The following is a 22,309-nucleotide window of genomic DNA, read 5'->3' as shown; positions in this document are numbered from 1 at the left end:
CAAGTACAAAGGCCCTGAGGTGTGAATGTGCTTGGTGTGTTGGAAGAACATTTCAACATCTCACCTAAGAGCCGGATTCGGGTTACTTTGAAGGTAGAGCCAGCATAACCAGATACATCAAACATGGACTATGAAGGAGAGCAGTCAAGGATGACTCCGAGGTTTTTGTCAAAAGTACACAGAAGGAGGAAGTTGCCATTTACTGAAGAAGGAAAGGTCATGGTAAGAACAAATTTGGGGGTAGGGGGTCGGGAATTAGCTAGTTCGGGGGCATTTTAAATTTCTGACACCTATTAGACATTCGAGTGGGAATGTTGGGTAGGCCGTTGGTTATGAAGGTCGGCAGTCCATGGCAAAGGGGCAAGCTGGACATATAAATCCAGGACTCATTGGCTGATGTGTGGTATTTGCAGCCACGGGACTGAATCAAGTCGCCAAAGAAATTCACTGAAGAAAAGATGACCCGTCCCTGGAGGTTTTAAGGTGAATGGAATGATAAACTATATTGAATGTCGTCGCGTGGGTGGCTTTCCCTTTCTACCTTTGTCCCTTCCTCCCTCCTTCACTCATGACTATAAAAATGATAAAGCTGTGCGGCGTCCAGCCTTCCTCTGCCCAGACTCGGAATCAAACATCTTTCCCTCTTTCCCCCTCCCCCGAATGTGTACCATGAACTCCATGCACTGTTGTGAACTATTGTGTTCTGATCTGTGTCCCACACCGCAGGGGACCCTGACACAAACAGCATTTTTGCCATAGAGTGGGACCCGAAAGAGCCGAGGCGACCGAGCCTGGGGAACAGAAGACTTTCCAGGGATGGATGACAGTAGTTGGGATCTGCTCCCTGGGGTCAGAATTAAGATCCTTGACTAAACCTGGCAGTCATTCGACTTGAGGCTTGCTAGAACCAACTTTGCCAAAGGTGGCATGGGATTCTCAGGCAGTGGCGAGGCCTCTGTGACTTTCAACATGATGATTATATGACTTTCTAAAAATCATATTCCTGTTCTGGCTTTGAGATGTTTGCATGCTGTGCGTCAGACCTAACCGATAGCCTTTGTACTGGAAATAGCTACAACACACACTTGAAATCTCACAGTCACGTAATCAACCATTTTACTAAATACAAGCAAATTCTCATTCACATACAGCTAAAGAAAACATTTTTTTCCACATTTCATTACAATGCACAACAAAGTGAGGGAAAGTTTACAGTACATTTTATTCTGGAATAGGAGACAATCTAATCCAACATGCAGTTGTGGTCTTTGTTACAAGTTAGTTGATCTTTTCTTTTACCTATGTAGTAAAATAGCTTCTAAAGCTTTATCCTTAGTATTGTATTAACACCTGATTTTTTCACACGTATTTTCTAAAACCCACTTATTGCAGTGACAACAGCACTGAATTCTACTAAAATGATTTTTAAGATTTCTAGAACTTGTGTAAGCAATTAAGCTCAGCCACCTTTGCTGGGTCCTATGCTGAGTATTTTTAAACCTGCCTAAAACAATGCAAGGAATGGGAACAGTATACATAGAGTGTATTTGAGACAAGAAAACCATAAAGAAGTTTTGTTTCTCTACTCTTTTGGAACTGACAGGATCCACTCAACTCACTTATGCACTGGGAAATCTTGCTTCCAGAATCTTCTTGATATAATTCACTATAGTAGTCGATGAAACTTTGCATCACTCCCACTGACCATCTTTTATTTGCCTTCTAAAACCACAAAGCTGGCAACTTAATGACTCCACCCAAGCCAGGTCATGTGAAATGAATGTTGAGGTGATGATTGATTCACTTGTAGTTGATGCTGCAGGTTCGTCCGAGGCGGTTGTTTCCGTAGTTTTCATTATTTGGCTGCTTCATTCTGGCGGAAGTTAAGTTCTCAAACTTTGTTCAGATTCAGTCACATTCATACTGAAGTTCAATATTATATGTCACAGCAATTTACCATCGCCAGGCTTTCCTATCACAATGGATACGCGACACCTGACTACTCAGAATTGTTTTCTCACTGGGAAAAGTATGGCTTTTGCCTAGCTCGACTGGCTACAATCCAGAGAATAATTTAAAGCACGATCTCTCTTCAAGAACGTAATGGAACCTTAAGCCAACCATCTCGATTTTCTGATGTAGTTAGTTAGATGTCTGTTCACCTGAGAATTAAGAGCTGACTCTCTAGGGTAGACAAGGACCCAGTGTAGGTATATGGCAAACAGGTGGCTAAGCTCATTGTGAGGTGAGTGTCTTATCCCCATCCCACCCCCCATTGCTGTATTTGGTTCCTTTCAAGGATCTGTCCACTGTGTTTCAGTGACAAGAACACTTGTAGCCCACACAGTTTTAATGTTCTTAGTTGTGCAATCATTCACTTGTTTAAAGCCCTCTTGTCATTAATACCTGAATTGGCTTTACCTTTTGTTTCATCCCCGGGTTCCCTTAGGATTATAGCTGAGTCGTGAGCAATAAGGAAACATATCCTAACACGCAGAGAACATTTATTTACAGTCATATCTCTTCCAAAGTAAACAAATGAGTAACAGTTCATTCATCTGACAGCAGGAACAAGATGATGCCGTGGGGCACGGGCTAGCAGTCGGTAGACCTTCCCCTTAGCCAAGTGAGTCTCCTGCTTCTTAGTTTACTCTCTTGTAAAATGGGGAAGAAAACCTCACAGGCCTGTTGTGATGATCAGTAAGTAATTCAGGGGACCGTGGAGCACGTGCGAGGGCCACAGCGCCTCTTGCTGGGCAGGTGCTCAGTGCAGGGTCGATTAGCAAACGTTTGCCCCCGGGGCTCGTTTCACAGGCCGTCCCTGTACCTGTGCGTTGCCGCCGGGCCCCTGAAGACAGCCAGGTGAACCCCTAGGCATGGTCGCGGGGGACAGAGGGTAGGGCATGGATCGCGAGGTTTCTTTGTTCTACTTATCTGCTAATTTGCATGGGACGGTTCCTTGCACACGGTTGGTTACTCCATCACCAGGGTGCGCGTTTGCTGGGCCGTGGGAACACGGTATGCGCAGTGCCCCCCCTTTTCACAGTCCCACCAGTCTTACTAGAACAACAGGCCTTGAGAGGGTCTTAGGAAATAGCTGGTCCGTGCCCCTCATTCTACAGGTGAGCTGTGTAGAGGCTGGTCGGTACCTTTTGACCAGACCCAGCACACCCACTTGGTGTAGGCCACTCTCACTGATGAAGTCGATCTCACACTCCTTTTTAGTGCTGCTAATCGTTTCCAATGTGAGACTGTTCCCCCCCTGACAGATTTCTTTACGTGTGTGACCTACGAGTGAGCTGAAACAGCAAGGAATCGTTTTCCTGTCTATGGGGGTCTTTCTCTGGAGCCTAGCTCCCCGACCCTCAGCCCCTTGGCCCGTGGTGCAGGGACGGCACACGGAGCAGCCAAGGCCCAGACCGGGCCACAAACAGCGCCTGGCCCACGTCGCTCAGTCGGGCTCCCACGCCCCCCCCCCCCACGGCCTGGCATAGACGCCTCGAGAAGGAGGCTCACTGGGGATGTAAAATGGAGGTTGAGTCCACTCAGTCACGCAGGGATTCTTTTCCTTTCGATCACTTGTGAGTTCAGGTGGGAGAGCGTGGTTTGGAAATAAAACGACTGACTAGCACAGACATCTCCTTTCTGATTTGACGACCTCTTCTGAAGAGTGAACCACATTCGGCACAAATCCACTCTTCACCCCTTCCCAGCCCTCCTGGATCGTGATATCCCCCCTTTTAACCAGCTCATATATGTCTCTCGTCAGGTCTGTGAAGGCCTTCTCCACGTTAATGGCATCTCGGGCTGACGTTTCAATGTACTTCATGCCGTACGCAGCCGCCAGTTTCTCTGCCTCGTGGCGAGTCACTTGCCTCTGAGTATCCAGGTCACACTTGTGACCCACCAGAACAAACACAATTTGGTAGGGCTGAACGTGTACTTTGGTCTCTTCTAACCACTCATGGACATTCTGGAAGGACCTGCGGTTGGTAATGTCAAATAAGAGAAGGCCACCTACTGAGTTCCTGTAGTAGGCGCGAGTGATGGATCTACAACACAAGAGAGAGGTACAGTCAAGGCCATGGCCAAAGCGCCGCACTGCATTCTACTCACATAGTGTGTTCGAGTGTGTCCGCTCAGGGACACGGTCCTCGAGGAAACATGCGCTGCTGTTTTCTAGACAATGGAATGCAAGTGTCCTCCTCTAAGAGTGATCATCCATGAAATTTCAAAGGGGCAGACTCTGACATGGTATCTTCTAGAAATGACTGCTCATGGCCTTACAGGCAATTTTCACCCAATTCAGGTAGAAGCACAGCTCAGTCTCCCACCCTGGCAAAACGGGGTGCCGAAGGCCCAGGGCGTTACGAAGAAAAACGAAAGGATGAATGTCAGAGTGTTCTCTGACCTGGGGAGCTCATGACAGATTCTAGTAGTTGACCCAGAATCTAAAAGATTAGAAATGGGGGCGCCTGGGGGGCTCAGCAGTTGGGTGTCTGCCTTTGGCCCAAGCCGTGACCCGGGGGTCCCGGGATCGAGTCCCGCATCGGGCTCCCCGCAGGGAGCCTGCTCCTCCCTCTGCCTGTGTCTCTGCCTCTCTCTCTCTCTCTCTCTCTCTCTGTGTGTGTGTGTCTCTCATGACCCAATCAATAAAATCTTTAAACAAGGCTCAGAATGAATAAATTCATGCTAGTTGACAGAAAATGTTCATGAGGATATATAGGCATAGGTTCCCGTTTATCAGTCTTCTCTGAGGAGAAACACATTCCATTTTTTATTTTCTAGGCCATGTGGAAATAGGAACATCGCGAATGGTCTGCAAAGGTGTGGAGCACAGTGCCTGTCAGCCCTGCTTCCTGACACGTCTCAGAGAGGCTGACTCAGGAGCTACCACTGGGGAAAAGTGCCGAAACAGCAAAAATTCCCCCTGAAAATGATATGACTTACTTAAGGCGGTGCACTTAGAGTATCTCTAAAGCCTAAAGGTCTACGTTCTAAAGCCTACGCTGTACCCTAAAAGGGCGAACATCCTCCAATGTTTTAGCTTCTTGACTTGAGCATAGACACGTGACGGTACTTTGCGTAGAGCAGATTAGGGCTTACTAGAGGGTGTCGAACCACTTGCCTCTACAATCACCCGCTTTAGACTGCTGTGCTTTTTGACCTATGTCTATTTTTAGGTTTTCCATCTCCTTGGATGAGAAAGATAAACAATGGGGGACTCAATCGCTTAAGGCTTAGGACAAATGGCCCAGTGACAAGAGAACAAACACTGTCCAGGGAATTAAAGCCCAAGCTACATGATGGTAAGAACGCACGTCACGAATGAGTCCAAGTCTCCGGAGCCAGGCATAGGAGCCCCGGAGACTGAAAGCATTTCTGATTCTCTGATGTTTCCAGGCTCCCGGAGACGGGCGGGTGTCATCAGAAAATTCAGTGTGAACAGATGTTTTGATTCGTGAACAACTTGGTTCAGGGAGTCAGTGAGCAAGCTGTACAGGGGCCCCGTCCAAACTCTACAAGACGTTATGCTACTAATGGTCTGTGAGTGTGTGGAAAGTGACAAAGGCCTTTACAGACACAGCACGAGGCTGCAGGAAAATCAAATCCTTCCGTTAATCAAAATATTTTCTTGAGGTTAAAAGATCAATGAGAAACGAGGAAAATATTGTGTGACCTACATGGCAGAGAAGGATAGTGATCCACAAAGAAGTCTCACAAATCATGATCACCCGATAAATACTGAGCCATGGGCAGGGAACGGCTGTTCATACAGGAAGAGATTCCGATAAACAGACAAAAGGCACCTTTCTTCCCTTCTGACATGAGAAATGCAGCCACGAATGCCAAGTGACCCTGTGCAGGGATCTTTGCCACCGGGTGCTTTGTGGGAGTTCAGGGGCGCGGGGGGGAGGGGGGGGCACCAGTTCGTGGTCAGCTGTCCCCTGTGCTGTTCTTCAGCGCCCTGGCCAGTGCTCCCTGTGCTCAGTGTTCAGTAGAGAAATGAATAAATAACCATAAATAGATCTGAACACCAACAGGGCCATTGAGTCCTTTTGATCTAGTCCCTGCTGCTTTACGGGACTTCGGCTCCAGTTGTTCTGTGAAAGTTCCCTGTGTACCCTGCTCTCTGTCCCTTGCCCCTGGGCTTTTCCCGGCTCTGCTTGGGCAGTCCTACTCCTCAGGCCTCCTGTCCCCGGGTCGCCTGGTGTGTGTTCAGGCCTATGGTCACCCACGATGCCCACTGCCCAGGAACAACAAAGGGTTGTGGCAGCAAAGTACACCTGTTCCTCGATTACTCGTTACCCGCGGAGCGTTGCAGTAGGGACTGGGCATCCTGCTACGGCCACCAGCACGGCTCTCTGGAGGGTGGCTGCCGGCTCTGTCATTCCTGCCACTGAGCCAGCGCGGAGGTGCCGCGAGGGGAGGGCCTGTGTGTGTTTTGTTTACGAGGCATCCTCTAGTGTGTCTCGGGCGGTTTCCCCAGAAACCAGCCCGGCGCGTGCCTGCGGTGCGGGATGAGTGCGTGTGCGCTCGCCGGGGGCACCGTCCGCGGGACCTCCTGCACCTGATTGTGCGTGGCCCCGTGCGGGCCTCTGTGTGTGTCAGGAGCTGTGTGTGCCTGTCGTGTGTCTCGAGCTGTCAGTGATGTTGGGATGACCTGGAAACATCTTGGCAAAGTAATGCAGAACGGGGCCGGCTTGATGCAGCGCTCGGTCCCCGCCGCTTCGCCGGGCGCCCGGGCGCAGCCCGCAGGGAGCGTGGTGCAAGCCCGCGGGTCCCCGACCCGCCTTCCCTGCGGGGCCTGCACTCGGGGCAGCGGCAGCGGCAGCGGGGCCGGGCCGGCGTCCCCGGAGCGCCGGGGCCGTCCCCGCCGCCGCGGCCGGGCCGTCCGTCCCCCGGGACTGCGCCTTCCCCGCAGACCCTCCCGCCGCTCGCGGCCCCGGTGCGCTCCCACCTGAACCTCTCCTGACCCGCCGTGTCCCAGATCTGCAGCTTGATGCGTTTCCCCGGCTCGATCTCCACCAGCCGGGAGAAGAAATCCACCCCCACCGTGGGGTCCGAGACCTGGGCGAAGCGGCCCTCGGTGAAGCGGCGGATGAGGCAGGACTTGCCCACCGTGGAGTCCCCGATGACAATGAGGCGGAACTGGTACAGCCAGATGGCCTCCATGGCGGGGCCGGGGCCGGGGCCGGGGCCGGGGCCGGGGCGGGGGCGCGGCGGGGCGGGGGCGCGGCCCGGGGCGGTCTAGGTCGGCCGCGGGCGCATCGCTGGCCCCGGAGCCCGAGGCGCCGTAGGCCCAGGCGCGGCGACAGCGCGGGGACCGGCGCCGCGCTCGCCGAGGTGATGAAATGGCAGCAGCATCAGCACCGCGCTCTGACTCATCACCGACTCCGCGTTACTGTAATCCCGCGCGTAGACGCGACGCCCCGGGCCGCCGCACTACCTGGAAGAGCGGCGCACGCAGAAACCGCGCCTCGTCGCCCGCCCCGCCCCGCCCCGCCGCGTCCCCGGCTCACCCGGCGCCGAAGGGCGAAAGCGGCCAAGGCGGGCGACGGGGCGCGCAGCAAGGCGCCCGGCCCTCCCGTGACCCCGAGGATGCTCCCGGCGCGGGACGCGGCCCTGCGGGCGCGCTGCCAGGCGAGTGCACGGACCCGGGACGCTCCGCCGCGGCCCCGGCCACAGCCCTGGGTCCCGCGCGCTGGAGAAGGAGTCGCTGGCACCGGCCCTGGCCGACGCGCGGTCCCTGCGGCTGGCGCTGCGGACGCCCTGGGCGCACGGTCCGCAGGGACCGCGGAGGCCAACGCGACGAGGCTCCCCCGTGCGATGCGTGCGCGCGCTCTGTGCGGACGCTCAGCCGCTCCACGTCGCCCTAGCACTGCGGGGAATGCCCAGTGCTTCACTTTTTCTTTTTCCTTCTTCTTTTTTTTTTTTTTCCCCCGAGCACCGTCCCCCATCCTGTCGGAATTCTGGCCAATCCGATGGAGATGAAAAGGTCCCCGTCGCTTGCTGTCGCATTTCCCTGACCAGCTCGGTGCCAGTGCCGTGCAGTGCCCACTTGCGTGCTGGCGTCTTAGGCCAAGGGCCCGTCCAAACCCTTTGTTCTGTTTCTAAAGATGCAACGCCCCGGCCTGCCCGCGCCATTAAAAACCGGGTTGATTGATGTTTGACCCGCACAGCGCGCTCTTGGCTCCCTGGAGAGTAGGCTCAGGGGCTGTTAGTAGAGTGACTGACAGTTGTGCGACCATCACTACAGTCAGTTTGAAGATGATTTCATCACCCCCAAAACAGCTGTTTGGGGGTGATGTTTAGCCCATCACCCCTCTATCATCCTTCCCTCCTAGTCCTAGGCACCCGCTAACGCACTTGCTATGTCTACAGACTTCCTTATTGTGCACATTTCACTTAAAGGGAATCATCCACTATGTGGACTTTTTAATGTTCTGGACTTTTCACCTAAAGGGGATCATGGAATATGTGAACTTTTATATTCTGGACATATCACTTAAAGGGAATCCTACAATATGCGGACCTTTATAACTAGCTTCTTTCACTTACCATGATGTTTTAGACGTGCACGTACACTCCTTTTTATGGCTGAGTAGTGTTCCACTGTGCGGATGTCCTATAATGTTTACCCGTTGATCTATCGATGGACTTTTGGGTTCTTTCCACCTTTGCCTATTATAAATAATGCTGCTATGGACATGTGTGTACGAATGTTGCTTTGAGCACACTTTTTGAACTCTTTTGTCTTTGCACCCAGGGGTGGAAATCCTGAGTTCAATAGTGACTGTACGAAGAATGCTTTGACGACCTGCCGCACTGTTTTCTACACTGGCTGCAATGTTTGACACTTCTGATTTCTCCACAACTTCCCCAGCACTTGTGGTTTTCTGACTTTTTGATTCTAGACACCGTGGTGCATGTGAGTGTGGTTTTTTGTTTTTTGTTTTTTTCTGGGTTTTTTTTTTTTTTTTGGTTCATTGTGGTTTTGATTTGCTTTTCCCTGAGGACTAGTGGCAATGTGCATATTTTAACACCCTTACTGGCCATTTGTGCACCTTCCTTGAAGAGATGTAGACTCACATCCTTTCCTCATTTTTAAACTGGGTTGTCTTTTTATTATTGAGTCGTAAGAGTTGTTTATATGTGCTAAGTACAAGTCCTTTATCGGATACGTTATTTGTACATATCTCTCCCATTTTCTTTACACTTTTTGCAATTTCTTGAGAGCGTCCTTTGAAGCACAAAATCTTACATTTTGGTGAAATACAAGTCGTCTTTCCCCCCCTTTTGTTGCTCATGCTTCTGGTGTCACGTCTGAGAGTCCTTTGCCAAATCCAAGGTAATGAAGATTTACTCCTGTGTTTTTTTCTAAGATTTTTGGAGTTTTAACATCCATTTACCTCAATGCCCTATTTCGAGTTGATTTCTGCATATGCTGTGAGATAGGGGTCAACTTCCTTCTCTCGCGTATGGATATGTAATTGTCCAAGCACTGTTTGTTGGGAGAGGTGATTCTTTCCCCGTTGAAGGATTTTGGCACCCTTGTTGAAAATCAGTTGACTCTACGCGTTTCTTTCTGGACTCTCAATTTTATTCTGTAGCGTTGTATGTCTACTCTTATGCCAGTAACACGTGGTCTTGGTTGTTGTGGCTTTGTAGTAAGTTTTGAAATCAGAAGTGTGAGTCCTCCTCCTGTGTTCTTTTCCAAGATTCTTTCGGTTATTTGGGGCCTCTTTTTTTTTGGGGGGGGTGACTCTTTTAATTCCATATGAGTTTTAAGATTAGCTTGTCTATTTTTGCAGATCAGGTAGCTGGGATATTGAGATTATATTAAATTCACAGATCTGGGATCCCTGGGTGGCGCAGCGGTTTGGCGCCTGCCTTTGGCCCAGGGCGCGATCCTGGAGACCCGGGATCGAATCCCACATCGGGCTCCCTGCATGGAGCCTGCTTCTCCCTCTGCCTATGTCTCTGCCTCTCTCTCTCTCTCTGTGTGACTATCATGAATAAATAAATAAAATCTTTAAAAAAAATTTATATTAAATTCACAGATCTATTTGAGGTATATTCATCTTAATAAAGCTAAGATTAATTAAGTCTTCTAATGCTTGAACATGCAATATCTTTCCATAATTTAGGTCTTTTTAAATATTTCCTTTTTTTTTGGATTTTATTTATTTATTATTAATGAGAGACAGAGGAGAGAAGCAGGCTCCATGCAGGGAGCCGGACGTGGGACTCGATCCCGGGTCTCCAGGATCACGCCCTGGGCTGAAGGCAGCACTAAACCACTGAACCACCAGCGCTGCCCTCTTTAAAAAATTTTAAATGTATTTTATTTAACCAAATATATCCAAAAACTATCATCGATTTTATAATCATTCATTTACGACCAATATAAGATTATGAATGAAATGTTAGTAATTTTTGTTCTACGTGTCAGAAATTTGGTGTTTATTAGAGACACCTGCAGCAAGCACATCTCAACTTGCACCAGCAATGTCACATGTCTTGTGTCGGTGCAACCCCCACAGCTGCATCCTCCCCCTGCAACTCCTTCTCAAGACCCGCTGGCTAGTGACCTAGGCCTCACCCCACTCTCCTCTCAGGTTACATCACAGAGCTCACAGGCACGGAAGTGGGGGTACATATACTCACCCTGTCTAGCGTGCTCAGATGCTTACTTTCTCCCCACCTCAAGGCACCCAAGTTCTTTTTTTTTTTAGATTTTATTTATTTATTCATGATAGACACAGAGGAGAGAAAGGCACAGACACAGGCAGAGGGAGAAGTAGGCTCCAAGCTGGGAGCCCGACGCGAGACTGATCCCGGGACTCCAGGGTCGCGCCCTGGGCCAAAGGCAGTCGCTAAACCGCCGAGCCACCCAGGGATCCCCAGGCACCCAAGTTCTAAAAGGAAGCGATGGTCACCACAAAGCCACGGGGGTGGCTGGTCGGCCAGCTGGCCACTGGTGTTAAAAGGCCAGAGGCAGGAGTCTGAAGCCCCTATAAGTATCTCACCCCCAATGGCCCTCCGCTCTAGCTGCTGTTTCTTGAGTCAGCTTCAGCACTTTGTATGTTGGTATGAATTTTTCCATTTCATCGAAGTTATCCAATTTGTTGGCATACACTTGTTCATAGCATTCTTTTTTTTATTTTTATTTATTTATGATAGTAACAGAGAGAGAGAGAGAGAGAGAGGCAGAGACACAGGCAGAGGGAGAAGCAGACTCCATGCACTGGAATCCCGACGTGGGATTCGATCCCCGGTCTCCAGGATCGTGCCCTGGGCCAAAGGCAGGCGCCAAACCGCTGCGCCACCCAGGGATCCCTGTTCATAGCATTCTTTTATGATCCTTTTAAATTTTGTAAGGTCAGTAGTAATATCCCCTCTTTCATTTCTGATTCTAGTAATCTGAGTCTTCCCTCTCTCTTTTTTTCTTGGTCAATCTAGCTAAAAGTTTGTCGATTTTGTTGATCTTTTCAAAGAACCAACAATTTTTGTTGATTCTATTTTTAATTTACTTTCCACTTCATTTATCTCTGGTAGAAATTTAGTATTTCCTTCCTTCACCTTTATTTATTTTTCTTTTTTTTTCTCTTTTAAAGATTTTATTTATTTATTCATGATAGACACAGAGAGGAGAGAGAGGCAGAGACCCAGGCAGAGGGAGAAGCAGGCTCCACGCCGGGAGCACGACGTGGGACTCCATCCTGGGCCTCCAGGATCACACCCCGGACTGAAGGTGGCGCTAAACCGCTGAGCCCCCGGGGCTGCCCCTTTCACCTTGATTTACTTTTAGTTTTCTTATCTTTCTTCTAGTTTCTTAAGGTGTAAGGAGATCTTCGTTTTTTTAAACAGTCATGTACAGCTATAAACTTCCCCCTCAGCACTGCTTTATCTCCATCTCATAAATTTTGGTATCCTGTGTCTTTGTTTTCATTAATCTCAAATTGTATTCTGATTTCTATTTTGAATTCTTTTTTGAGCCATTTGTTATTTGGGAGTGTTTGGTTTAATTTCTATGTATTTGTGTGTTTCCCACATTTTTTCTTGCTCTTGATTTTGAATTGTATTCCATGTGGTCTTAGAATGTACTTTATATGGTTTGTATCCTCTTAAATTTCTTGAAGTCATTTTATGGCTTACCATACGGGCTTATTCTGGACAATACTCCATGTGCACTTGAAAAAATGTATATTCTGTTTTTGGGTGTCGTGTTCTATATATGTGTCTTAGGTCTAGTTGTTTTTTTTTTTATTTTGGTCTAGTTGGTTTTTAGTGTTGTACAAGCCTTCTATTTTCTTCTTGATCTTCTATAGAGTTGTCCTAGCCACTATCGGAGGTGAGGTGTAAAGTCTTCAACTATTTTTATAAAGATTTTATTTATTTATTCATGAGAGACAGACAGACACACACACACACACACACACACACACACACACACACAGAGAGAGGCAGAGACACGGGCAGAGGGAGAAGCAGGCTCCATGCAGGGAGCCCTATGCGGGACTCGATCCCGGGACCCCGGGGTCACAGCCTGGGCCTAAGGTGGCGCTAAACCGCTGAGCCACACAGGGACCCCAAAGTCTTCAACTATTATTGTTGAAATAAACTTCATAGTGGATTGACACTTTTATCAATAGGAAATATTCCTGTTTATCTCCAGTAACCTTCTTTTTTTGCTGTTTGGAAGTCTATTTTGTGTGATACTAGCATAAGCACTTCAACTTTTTTGTAGTTGCTATTTGCATAATATATCTTTTGCCATATATTTTTTATTTTATTTATTTACTTATCTATTTATTTATTTTGCCACATATATTTTTTAAAGATTTATGTGTTTTTTCATGGGAGAAACACACACACACACAGAGGCAGAGACACAGGCAGAGGGAGAAGCGGGTTCCCTGCAGGGAACCCGATGTGGGACTTGATCCTAGGACTCCGGGATCACACCCTGGGCTGAAGGCAGATGCTCACCCACTGAGCCACCCAGGTGTCCCTTTTGCCATATTTTTTTACATTCAATCAATTTGCATTGTGGGAAATTAAACATTTCTACTGTATATATACTTGTATCAGTTTTGAAAATCCACTCTCAAAATCTTTGCTTTTTTTTTTTTTTTTATTGGTGTTCAATTTACTAACATACAGAATAACACCCAGTGCCCGTCACCCATTCACTCCCACCCCCCGCCCTCCTCCCCTTCTACCACCCCTAGTTCGTTTCCCAGAGTTAGCAGTCTTTATGTTCTGTCTCCCTTTCTGATATTTCCCACACATTTCTTCTCCCTTCCCTTATTTTCCCTTTCACTATTATTTATATTCCCCAACCTGCTGGAGCTGAATCTTTGCTTTTTTAATTAGATTTTCTTATTGTGATCATTAATATACTGGGATTTATGTATGTCATTTAATCTAATTTTTCCTTTTCTATATATCTTATGGGATTTTTATTCCTCTATTCCTCATGTCTGTTCATTGCTTTCTGCCCATTTTTAAACTGGATTATTTGTTTTCTGGGTGTTGAGCTTTATGTTTTTTATATATTTTTGATACTAACCCTTTGTCAGCTATGTCATTTGCAAATATTTTTTCCCATTCTGAGGGCTGCCTTTTAGTTTCGTTGATTATTTTCCTGTGCTGTGCTTTTTAATTTTTTTATTTAACTTTAAATTTTTAATTTAATTAATTATATTTAAATTCAATTTGCCAACATATAGAACAACACTCAGTGCTCATCCCGTCAAGTGCCCCCCTCAGTGCCCATCACCCAGTCACCCCCACCCCCCGCCTTCCTCCCCTTCCACCACCCAGTCACCCCCACCCCCTGCCCTCCTCCCCTTCCACCACCTGTAGTTCGTTTCCCAGAGTTAGGAGTCTCTCATGTTCTGTCTCCCTCTCTGATATTTCCCACTCATTTTTTCTCCTTTCCCCTTTATTCCCTTTCACTAATTTTTATATTCCCCAAATGAATGAGACCATATAATGTTTGTCCTTCTCCGATTGACTTACTTCACTCAGCATAATACCCTCCAGTTCCATCCGCGTTGAAGCATTTGCTTCAAATGGTGGGTATTTGTAGTTTCTAATGGCTGAGGAATATTCCAGTGTATACATAGACCACATCTTCTTTACCCATCATCTTTCGATGGACACCGAGGCTCCTTCCACAGTGTGGCTATTGTGGACATTGCTGCTGTGAACATCGGGGTGCAGGTGTCCTGGCGTTTCATTGCATCTGTATCTTTGGGGTAAATCCCCAGCAGTGCAATTGCTAGATCATAGGGTAGTCCTATTTTTAAATTCTTAAGAAGCTTTTTATCTTGATGAAATCCTAACGGTTCGTTTTTTTCTTTTGTTTTCCTTGCCTCAGGAAACATCTAGAAAGAAGTTGCTATGGCCAATGTCAAAGAGTTTAGTGCTTTTGACAGTTTCAGGTCTCACATTTAGGCTTTTAATTCATTCTAATTTATTTTTGTGTATGATTTAATAAGTGGTCCAGTTTCCTTCTTCTACATGTTCCTGTCCAGTTTTTCCAACACCACTTATTGAAGAGACTCCCTTTATCCCATTGGGCATTCTTTCCTGCTTTTTTGAAGATTGACCATATAGTTGTGGGTTCATTTCTGGGTTTTCTATTAGGTTCTATTGATCTATGTGTTTGTTTTTGTGCTAATGCTGTAATGTTTTGATCACTTCAGCTTTGTAATGCAACTTGAAGTCCAGGTCAGCCCGGGTGGCTCAGCGGTTTAGTGCCGCCTTCAGCCCTGGGCGTGATCCTGGAGACCCGGGATCGAGTCCCACATCGGGCTCCCTGCATGGGGCCTGCTTCTCCCTCTGCCTGTGTCTCTGCCTCTCTCTGTGTCTCTCATGGATAAATAAATAAAATTTAAAAAATAACTTGAGGTCCAGAATTGTGATGTCTCCAGCCTTTCTTTTCTTTTTCAAGGTTGCTTTAGCTATTTGGGGTCTTTGATGGCTCTGTCAGAATGTCTGAAGTTAAAAACACAAGAAATAAGTATTGGCAAGAAAGTGGAGAAAAAGAAATCCTTGTGAAATGTTGATGGGAATGTAAAGTGACATAGCTGCTGTGAAAAGCAGGATGGAGGTTTCTTAAAAAAATAAAAATCAAAGTTCAATAAGATCCAGTAATTCCAGTACTGGGTATTTCCCCAAAGAAAATGAAAACACAGGGCACCTGGGTGGCTCAGTCATTGAGCGTCTGCCTTTGGCTCAGGTCTTGATCCTGGGGTCCTGGGATCGAGTCCTGCATCAACTCCCCGCAGGGAGCCTGCTTCTTCCTCTGCCTGTATCTCTGCCTCTCTCTGTGTCTCTCATGAGTAAATAAGTAAAACATTTTAAGTAAATGAAGACACAAATTTGAAAAGATACATGCACCCCTATGTTTATTGCAGCACTACTTACAAAGGCCAAAATATGGAAACAACCCAAGTGTTTCTTGATAGATGAATGGATAAGGAAGATGTGGTATGTACACACAGTGGAATATTACTCAGCCATCAGAAGAGTGCAGTCTTGCCATTCACAATGACACGGATAAAGCTAGAGGGTATAATGCTAAGTGAAGGGAGTCAGAGGAAGACAAATATATGATTTCACTCATATGTGGAATAAGAAACAAGAGAATGAAAGAGAAAAAGTGGAAAGAAAGAAAGAAAGAGAGAGAGAGAAAGAAAGAAAGAAAGAAAGAAAGAAAGAAGAAAGAAAGAAAGAAAGAAAGAAAGAAAGAAAGAAAGAAAGAAAGAAAGAAAGAAAGAAAGAAAGAAAGAAAGAAAGAAAGAAAGAAAGAAAGGCAGGCAAGAGGGCAGCCCGGGTGGCTCAGCGGTTTAGCGCCGCCTTCGGCCCAGGGCGTGACCCCGGGGTCCTGGGATCAAGTCCCGCATCGGGCTCCCTGCATGGAACCTGCTTCTCCCTCTGCCCGTGTCTCTGCCTCTCCCTCTCTGTGTCTCTCATGAATGAATAAATAAATAAAATCTTAAAAAAGAAAGAAAAGAAAAAACAAAACAAAAACACCCAGACTCTTAACTGCAGAGAACAGACTGGTGGTCCCCAGCGTGGAGGTGGGTCGGGGGAGTGTGTGAAACAGGTGAAGGGGATTAAGAGTCCACGTATCTTGGCAAGCACTGAGTAGTGTCTAGAACTTGTGAACCACTATATTGTAAAGCCCAAATTAATATAACACCGTCTGTTAGCTATACTGGAATTAGAATAAAAGCTAAGGAAACGGCATTGGTATATACCTAATAACTAAAATCCACACTTTATTCAAGTTTCACTTATTTTTCCTGATTTTTTCCTAATTTCCCCTTTTTCTTTTCCAGTAGTCCATCTAGGATACTACATTACATTTTGTCAACATGTCTCCTTAGCCTCCCCTGGGCTGTGACCGCTTCTCAAAGTTTCTTGGTTTTTGACAAGATAGAGAGAGGCCTTTGAGGAATACTGCTCGGGGATTTAGTAGAGTGTTTCTCATTCGGGATTTGTTTGGTATGATTATTATGCTTCAGCTAGTTAGGATTAGACCCCTATAATGTGAATGTTTGCTTGCTTGATGTTGTCTAAGTTAAGATCCCCTTCAGATCCCTGGGGGGCTCAGCGGTTGAGCATCTGCTTTTGGTTCAGGACGTGATTCCGGGGTCCCGGGATCAAGTCCCGCATCGGGCTCCCTGCAGGGAGCCTGCTTCTCCCTCTGCCTGGGTCTCTGTCTCTCTCTCTCTCTCTGTGTCTCTCATGAATAAATAAATAAAATCTAAAAATAAAATCCCTTAAGTTATCGTCATTTTTAAGAATTTTGTTTTCTCTTTGCTGTTCAGCTGGGGGGCGATCACCCCGTCTTCCAGATCACACCGCGTTCTTCTGCATCTTGTAACATCCTGCTGATCACCTCTAGAGTAGTTTCCATTCCAGTTACTGTATTCTTCAACTTCGATTCGTTCTTTCTTATATTCTCTGGTTCTTTGCTGACATTCTCAGTGAGGTCATGCACTCTTTCGTCTGGTGAGCATCCTTATGATCATTACTTTTTTTAAATAATAAATTTATTTTTTATTGGCGTTAAATTTGCCAACATACAGAATAACACCAGTGCTCATCCCATCCAGTGCCCCCCTCAGTACCTGTCGCCCAGTCACCCCCACCCCCCGCCCACCTCCCTTTCCACTGCTCCTTGTTCATTTCCCAGAGTTAGGAGTCTCTCATGTTCTGTCTCCCTCATTACTCTGAACTCTTTTTAAGGTAGATTTGTTACTGCCATCTCGTTTAGTTCTTTTTCTGAGGTTTTGCCTTGTTCTTTTATTTGCCACGTGTTACTCTGTTTCCTGGTTTTGCCCGACTTTCTGTATTTGTTTCTATGAATTAGGCAGAACCAGTACTTCTCCTAAATTTGAAAGGACGCTCTTATGTATGGTGCTCCCCCGTGTAGGCTGTGTGTGCTTGGGGAATTGGGAAGGCGAGCGAGAGCTCTGGGTGGCGTGGCCTGGGGCTGCGGGGGCTGCTATGGTGGGATGGGTAGAGCTGAAATGGATACAAGCTAGGGTGTCTCAGGGTGCTTAGCACGGGGGCACCCTGGTAGGCATGAGCTGGGTGTTCCCTGGATGCTCTGTGCAGGGAGTGCCTAGGGGGTGGTTAGTGGAACTAGGAAGGTCCCAGAATGCTGTCCACCAGGAGTGCCCTTACCAAGTCATCTGGAACCAAAGTGGTGTAGGCCTGGAGGGTCCAGGGTGCTCTGTGTCTGTGTTGCCTTCATGAGATGGCTGGACCTGTCGTGAGTACTGACCCAGGGGGTTCTGGTGTGGGCCATACTGGGGTCGCTTTTGTGGGATGGTGGGGCTAATGTGGGCTGCGGCCTAGGACCTCACTAAGGCAGCAGGCCAGTTAGGGTGTTCAGACTGTGCACTGGTCCGTGCTTTCAAGGGAGAGGGGGATGCGAATTGTGGAGCTCACCGACCCCTCCAACCCAGAGAAAGTTCGAACAGCTCCCTCACCTTTTGATGGAGTTCTAGGGCTAGTTCCTCTATGTTCCAGTTGCCCTTTTAAATCATGGCCTTTTTTCCTCAGTTTCCCAGGGCAGACAACTCTGCTCCTGGTCCCTCAGTACTATCTCTCCCCACTGCAGTCCACAGTCGGGGTGGGGGTTCCCTTTGTGATTGTGTCTCTACCTCTCCCGCTGTTGTCGATGTGGTCTCTGTCTCCTGTTGTGTGGAAGCTCTTTAGTCAGCTCCCGGTTCTTCAGGAGGAGTCGCTCTATAAATGCACGTCACTCGGTGTGTTCTGCAGAAGAGCTGGCCTCAGGGTATTCCTATATCACCATCTGGGACCAGGAGCTGTAGTTACACTTATTTGAAACTTAATTTTTATATGATTATACTTTTATCCATAACGTAGCTTCCCACAACAGTAATGTTCGTGTAACTATTGTACTCATACTTCTTAAAGTTGTTTGTAGGCCCAACGGTACAGAATTTTTCAAGTTATGGTTTAATTTTTTCTTTTTCTATGACCTTGATATTTGAAACTAGCTTCACTGAATATGAAATCCTTGGTTCACACTTTTTTCTTCGAATTTCTTGAAAATGTTGTTTCAGGGCCTTGCCTTATATGTTGTTTTTGGAAAGCCTGATTCAGATTAATTAATTCCCCTTTATGAATTGTTTCATCTTTTTGCCTAGAGGCTGTAAAGATAAATTTTCTTTATCTCTTATGCCTAATAATTTTACTAGGATATGTCTTGGAGTTGATAATTTTGTTTTTTTTTTTTTTCCCAGAAAACCAGTGGGACCTTTCAATGTGTAGACTAAAGCCTTTCACTTTGGAAAAATTTTCTTGGATTATAGGTTTAAATATTTTAAATATTAGCTCTGTTACATTGTTTTGTTTTTCTTCCTCAGTAATTCTAATTAAACACTGCTATTCCTTTGCTTCTTTTTCAATTTACCAATTTCTTTCTGATCCTTTTTACTTTCTTCTTTATTTTCCTTCTCTCAGTTATTTTTCTGACTTTTTCAATGCACCTTATTAAACTTTCTTGAGTCTCTTTTCCCTTTGCCACCTTTTAATTTATCTTCACTTTTTTAAGAAAGATTTTGTTTATTTATTCGTGAGAGACACAGAGGAGAAAGAGAGAGAGAGAGAGAGAGAGAGAGAGAGAGAGGCAGAGACAGGCAGAGGGAGAAGCAGGCTCCATGCAGGGATCCCGGGTGCGGGACTCGATCCAGGGTCTCCGGGATCATGCCCCGGGCCGAAGGCGGTGCTAAACCGCTGAGCCACCCACTTCTTCACTTTGTCTTCACTTCTGAGATAATTTTGTCTCTTTCTTCCATTTATTTCCTAGTTTTATCTAATTTCTCTCCGTTTTTTTTTCTTGATTTTTTTGAATGTTTGAATCCAGCTAATGTTTTTCATGTCCCAAAATATTTGCCTGCATGTATTTAATTCAGTTTGTGATGTTGTCTTACAGGATTTTTTTTTCTGCTTCACAGTTGTTTTCTATAAGGAGATACCAGTTGAGGTGTGTTGAATCTTGTTTTCTGACTTTTTTTTGATAATAATTCTATAGATTTACCAAAAGTTACTTTTCACTTCTTTCATATGTCTTGTAGTTCTTCCCTAGAAGCCCTGCCTTTTGAAGAGCGCCACTTCATTTTTTTTTTTAAGATTTTTTTTTTTTAATTTTTATTTATTTATGATAGTCACGCACACACAGAGAGAGAGAGAGAGAGAGAGAGGCAGAGACACAGGCAGAGGGAGAAGCAGGCTCCATGCACCGGGAGCCCGACGTGGGACTCGATCCCGGGTCTCCAGGACCACGCCCTGGGCCAAAGGCAGGCGCCAAACCACTGCGCCACCCAGGGATCCCAAGAGCGCCACTTCAGATTGTGCATACTAATAAGTTACTTCCTTGTACTCTGTGTTCTGGCGTCCCAGGATGTTTTAAAACATTTAAAAAAATATTTTATCTATTTATTCATGAGAAACACACACACACAGAGAGAGAGAGACAGGCAGAGACACAGGCAGAGGGAGAAGCAGGCTCCATGCAGGGAGCCCGACGCAGGACTTGATCCCGGGTTTCCAGGATCACGCCCTGGGCTGAAGGCAGGTGCTCAACCGCTGAGCCCCCAGGGATCCCCTAAAACATATTTTTATACTTGAGTTAGACTTACTGTTTCTTTTGATGATTTTAGATTAACCCTAGGCCCGTGACTGTCTTATTTCCTACAGTTTTTATCAGCCTGTCCTTCCTCACTACAGAAGTTTGTGATGCAGCATGAATGTAAGAGAGTACTTCCGGGGATTTTCTTAGAGTTGTATTGATGTTTGGGGATTTTTCTGCTTTCAGTTATGCTTCCCATGTAGTTTTAGTGCCATGTAGAATTTTTTTTTATTTGCATTAATTTTGGAAGAAACATTGGAAGACACAAACCAAGGAGGCCACCATTGTCTTTGTCAACCTGAAAGTCTAATTACTCTTTTTAAGAGGTTTCCTGGGCAGCCCAGGTGGCTCAGTGGTTTAGCGCCGCCTTCTGCTCAGGTCATGATCCTGGGATCCTGGGATCGAGTCCCACATCGGGCTCCCCTCAGGGAGTCTGCTTCTCCCTCTGCCTGTGTCTCTGCCTCTCTCTGTGTGTCTCTCATGAATAAATAAATAAAATATTAAAGAAAAAGTTTCCTAACTTAGAAAAACACTATGCACCATCCCCTACTTTACTGAGCTCACAAGGTATCATTTTCACCTTTGCTGATAACAAAGCAGACCTTGGAGGTGGTCTTAGGTTGTAACTTGTATAAAATAAAATCTATCCTCAGACACTGGGTAGTGTACACTTACCTTCTTTCTTATAAATAGAAGCCTTTGTTTTAGGTTTTCATTTTAATTCTAGTTAACAGAGTGTTCTGTTAGTTTCAGGTGTCTAATATAGTGATTCAACACCTCCATACATCACCTGATGTTCATCACAACTAGTGCCCTCCTTCATCCTCATCACCTCTTTCTCCCATCCCTCCCCCTCCTCCCCTCTGGTAACCATTAGTGTGCTCTCTATAAATAAGAGTCTGTTTCTTGGTTTGCCTCTTTTTCACCCTTTGATCTTTTGTTTTGCTCCTTGAATTCTGCATATGAGTGAAATCATATGGTATTTGTCTTTCTCTGACTTATGTCACCTAGCATTATACTCTCTAGCTGCCTCCATGTCATTGCAAATGGCAATATCTTATTTTTTTTTATCATGGCTGAGTAATATTCCTGTGCACTCTGTGTGTGTGTGTGTGTGTGTGTGTGTGTACAGCACATATTCTTTATCCATTTATCAGTTGAAGACATTGGGGCTTTTTCCATAACTTGGCTATTGTTGACAATGCTGCTATAAACATCGGGTGCATGTGTCCCCTTGAATTTGTATTTTTGTATCCTTTGGGTATATACCCAGTAGTGCAATTGCTGGATTCTAGGTAGCTCTATTTTCAACTTTCTGAGGCCCCTTCATACTGTTTTCCACAGTGGCTACAACACTTTGCTTTCTCGCCAACAGTGCAAGAGGGTTCCTTTTTTTTCCCATATCCTCCCCAACACGTTTCTTGTTTTTCACTTTAGCCACTCTGACATGTGTGAGGAGATATCTCATTGTAGTTTTGATTTGTATTTCCCCGATGATGAGTGATGTGGAGCATCTTTTCACGTGTGTGTCAGCCATCTGGATGGCTTCTTTGGAAAAATGTCTATTCAAGTCCTCTGCTCATTTCTTAACTGGATTATTTGTGTTTTTGGGTGTTGAGTTGTATCAGTTCTTTTTTTTATCCTTTTTTTGAAAAATTAAACTTATTTATTCACGAGAGACACAGAGAGCGAGAGAGGCAGAGGGAGGCAGGCTCCATGCAGGGAGCCCGACGCGGGACTCGATCCCGAGACCCCAGGATCACGCCCTGGGCCAAAGGCAGATGCCTAACCGCTGAGCCACCCAGGCATCCCCAGTTCTTTTTTTAAAAAGATTTTATTTATTTATTCATGAGAGACACGGAGACACAGGCAGAGGGGCAAGCAGGCTTCCTGTGGAGAGCCAGATGTGGACTGGATCCCAGGACACCGGGATCACGACCTGAGCCAAAGGCAGACACTCAGTCACTGAGCCACTCAGGTGTCCTGTATCATTTCTTTATATTTTTTGTACACTAACCTTTTATCTGATGTTTGCAAATATCTTTTCCCATTCTGAAGGCTGCCTTTTAGTTTTGTTGACTGTTTCCTTTGCTGTGCAGAAGGTTTTTATCTTGATGA

At 46.3% G+C, this 22,309-nt stretch overlaps 1 protein-coding gene across 1 annotated transcript; it reads right to left on the bottom strand.

The window, feature by feature from the left end:
- Positions 1 to 1,093: 1,093 nt before the first annotated feature.
- RAB39B (RAB39B, member RAS oncogene family) lies at positions 1,094 to 7,217 on the bottom strand. The gene is made up of 2 exons (XM_077889941.1): positions 6,962 to 7,217; positions 1,094 to 4,052 (listed from the first exon to the last, which is right to left on the bottom strand). Exons 1-2 carry the CDS (start codon positions 7,174 to 7,176, stop codon positions 3,626 to 3,628), a joined length of 642 nt encoding a protein of 213 aa, XP_077746067.1. The 5' UTR covers positions 7,177 to 7,217; the 3' UTR covers positions 1,094 to 3,625.
- Between the last annotated feature and the right edge of the window lie 15,092 nt (positions 7,218 to 22,309).

The sequence above is a fragment of the Canis aureus genome, chromosome X (assembly GCF_053574225.1).
Source record: "Canis aureus isolate CA01 chromosome X, VMU_Caureus_v.1.0, whole genome shotgun sequence".
Classification (NCBI taxonomy): domain Eukaryota; kingdom Metazoa; phylum Chordata; class Mammalia; order Carnivora; family Canidae; genus Canis; species Canis aureus.
Note: the sequence above shows the minus strand (reverse complement) of the source record. Positions and strands in the feature narration are given on the sequence as shown.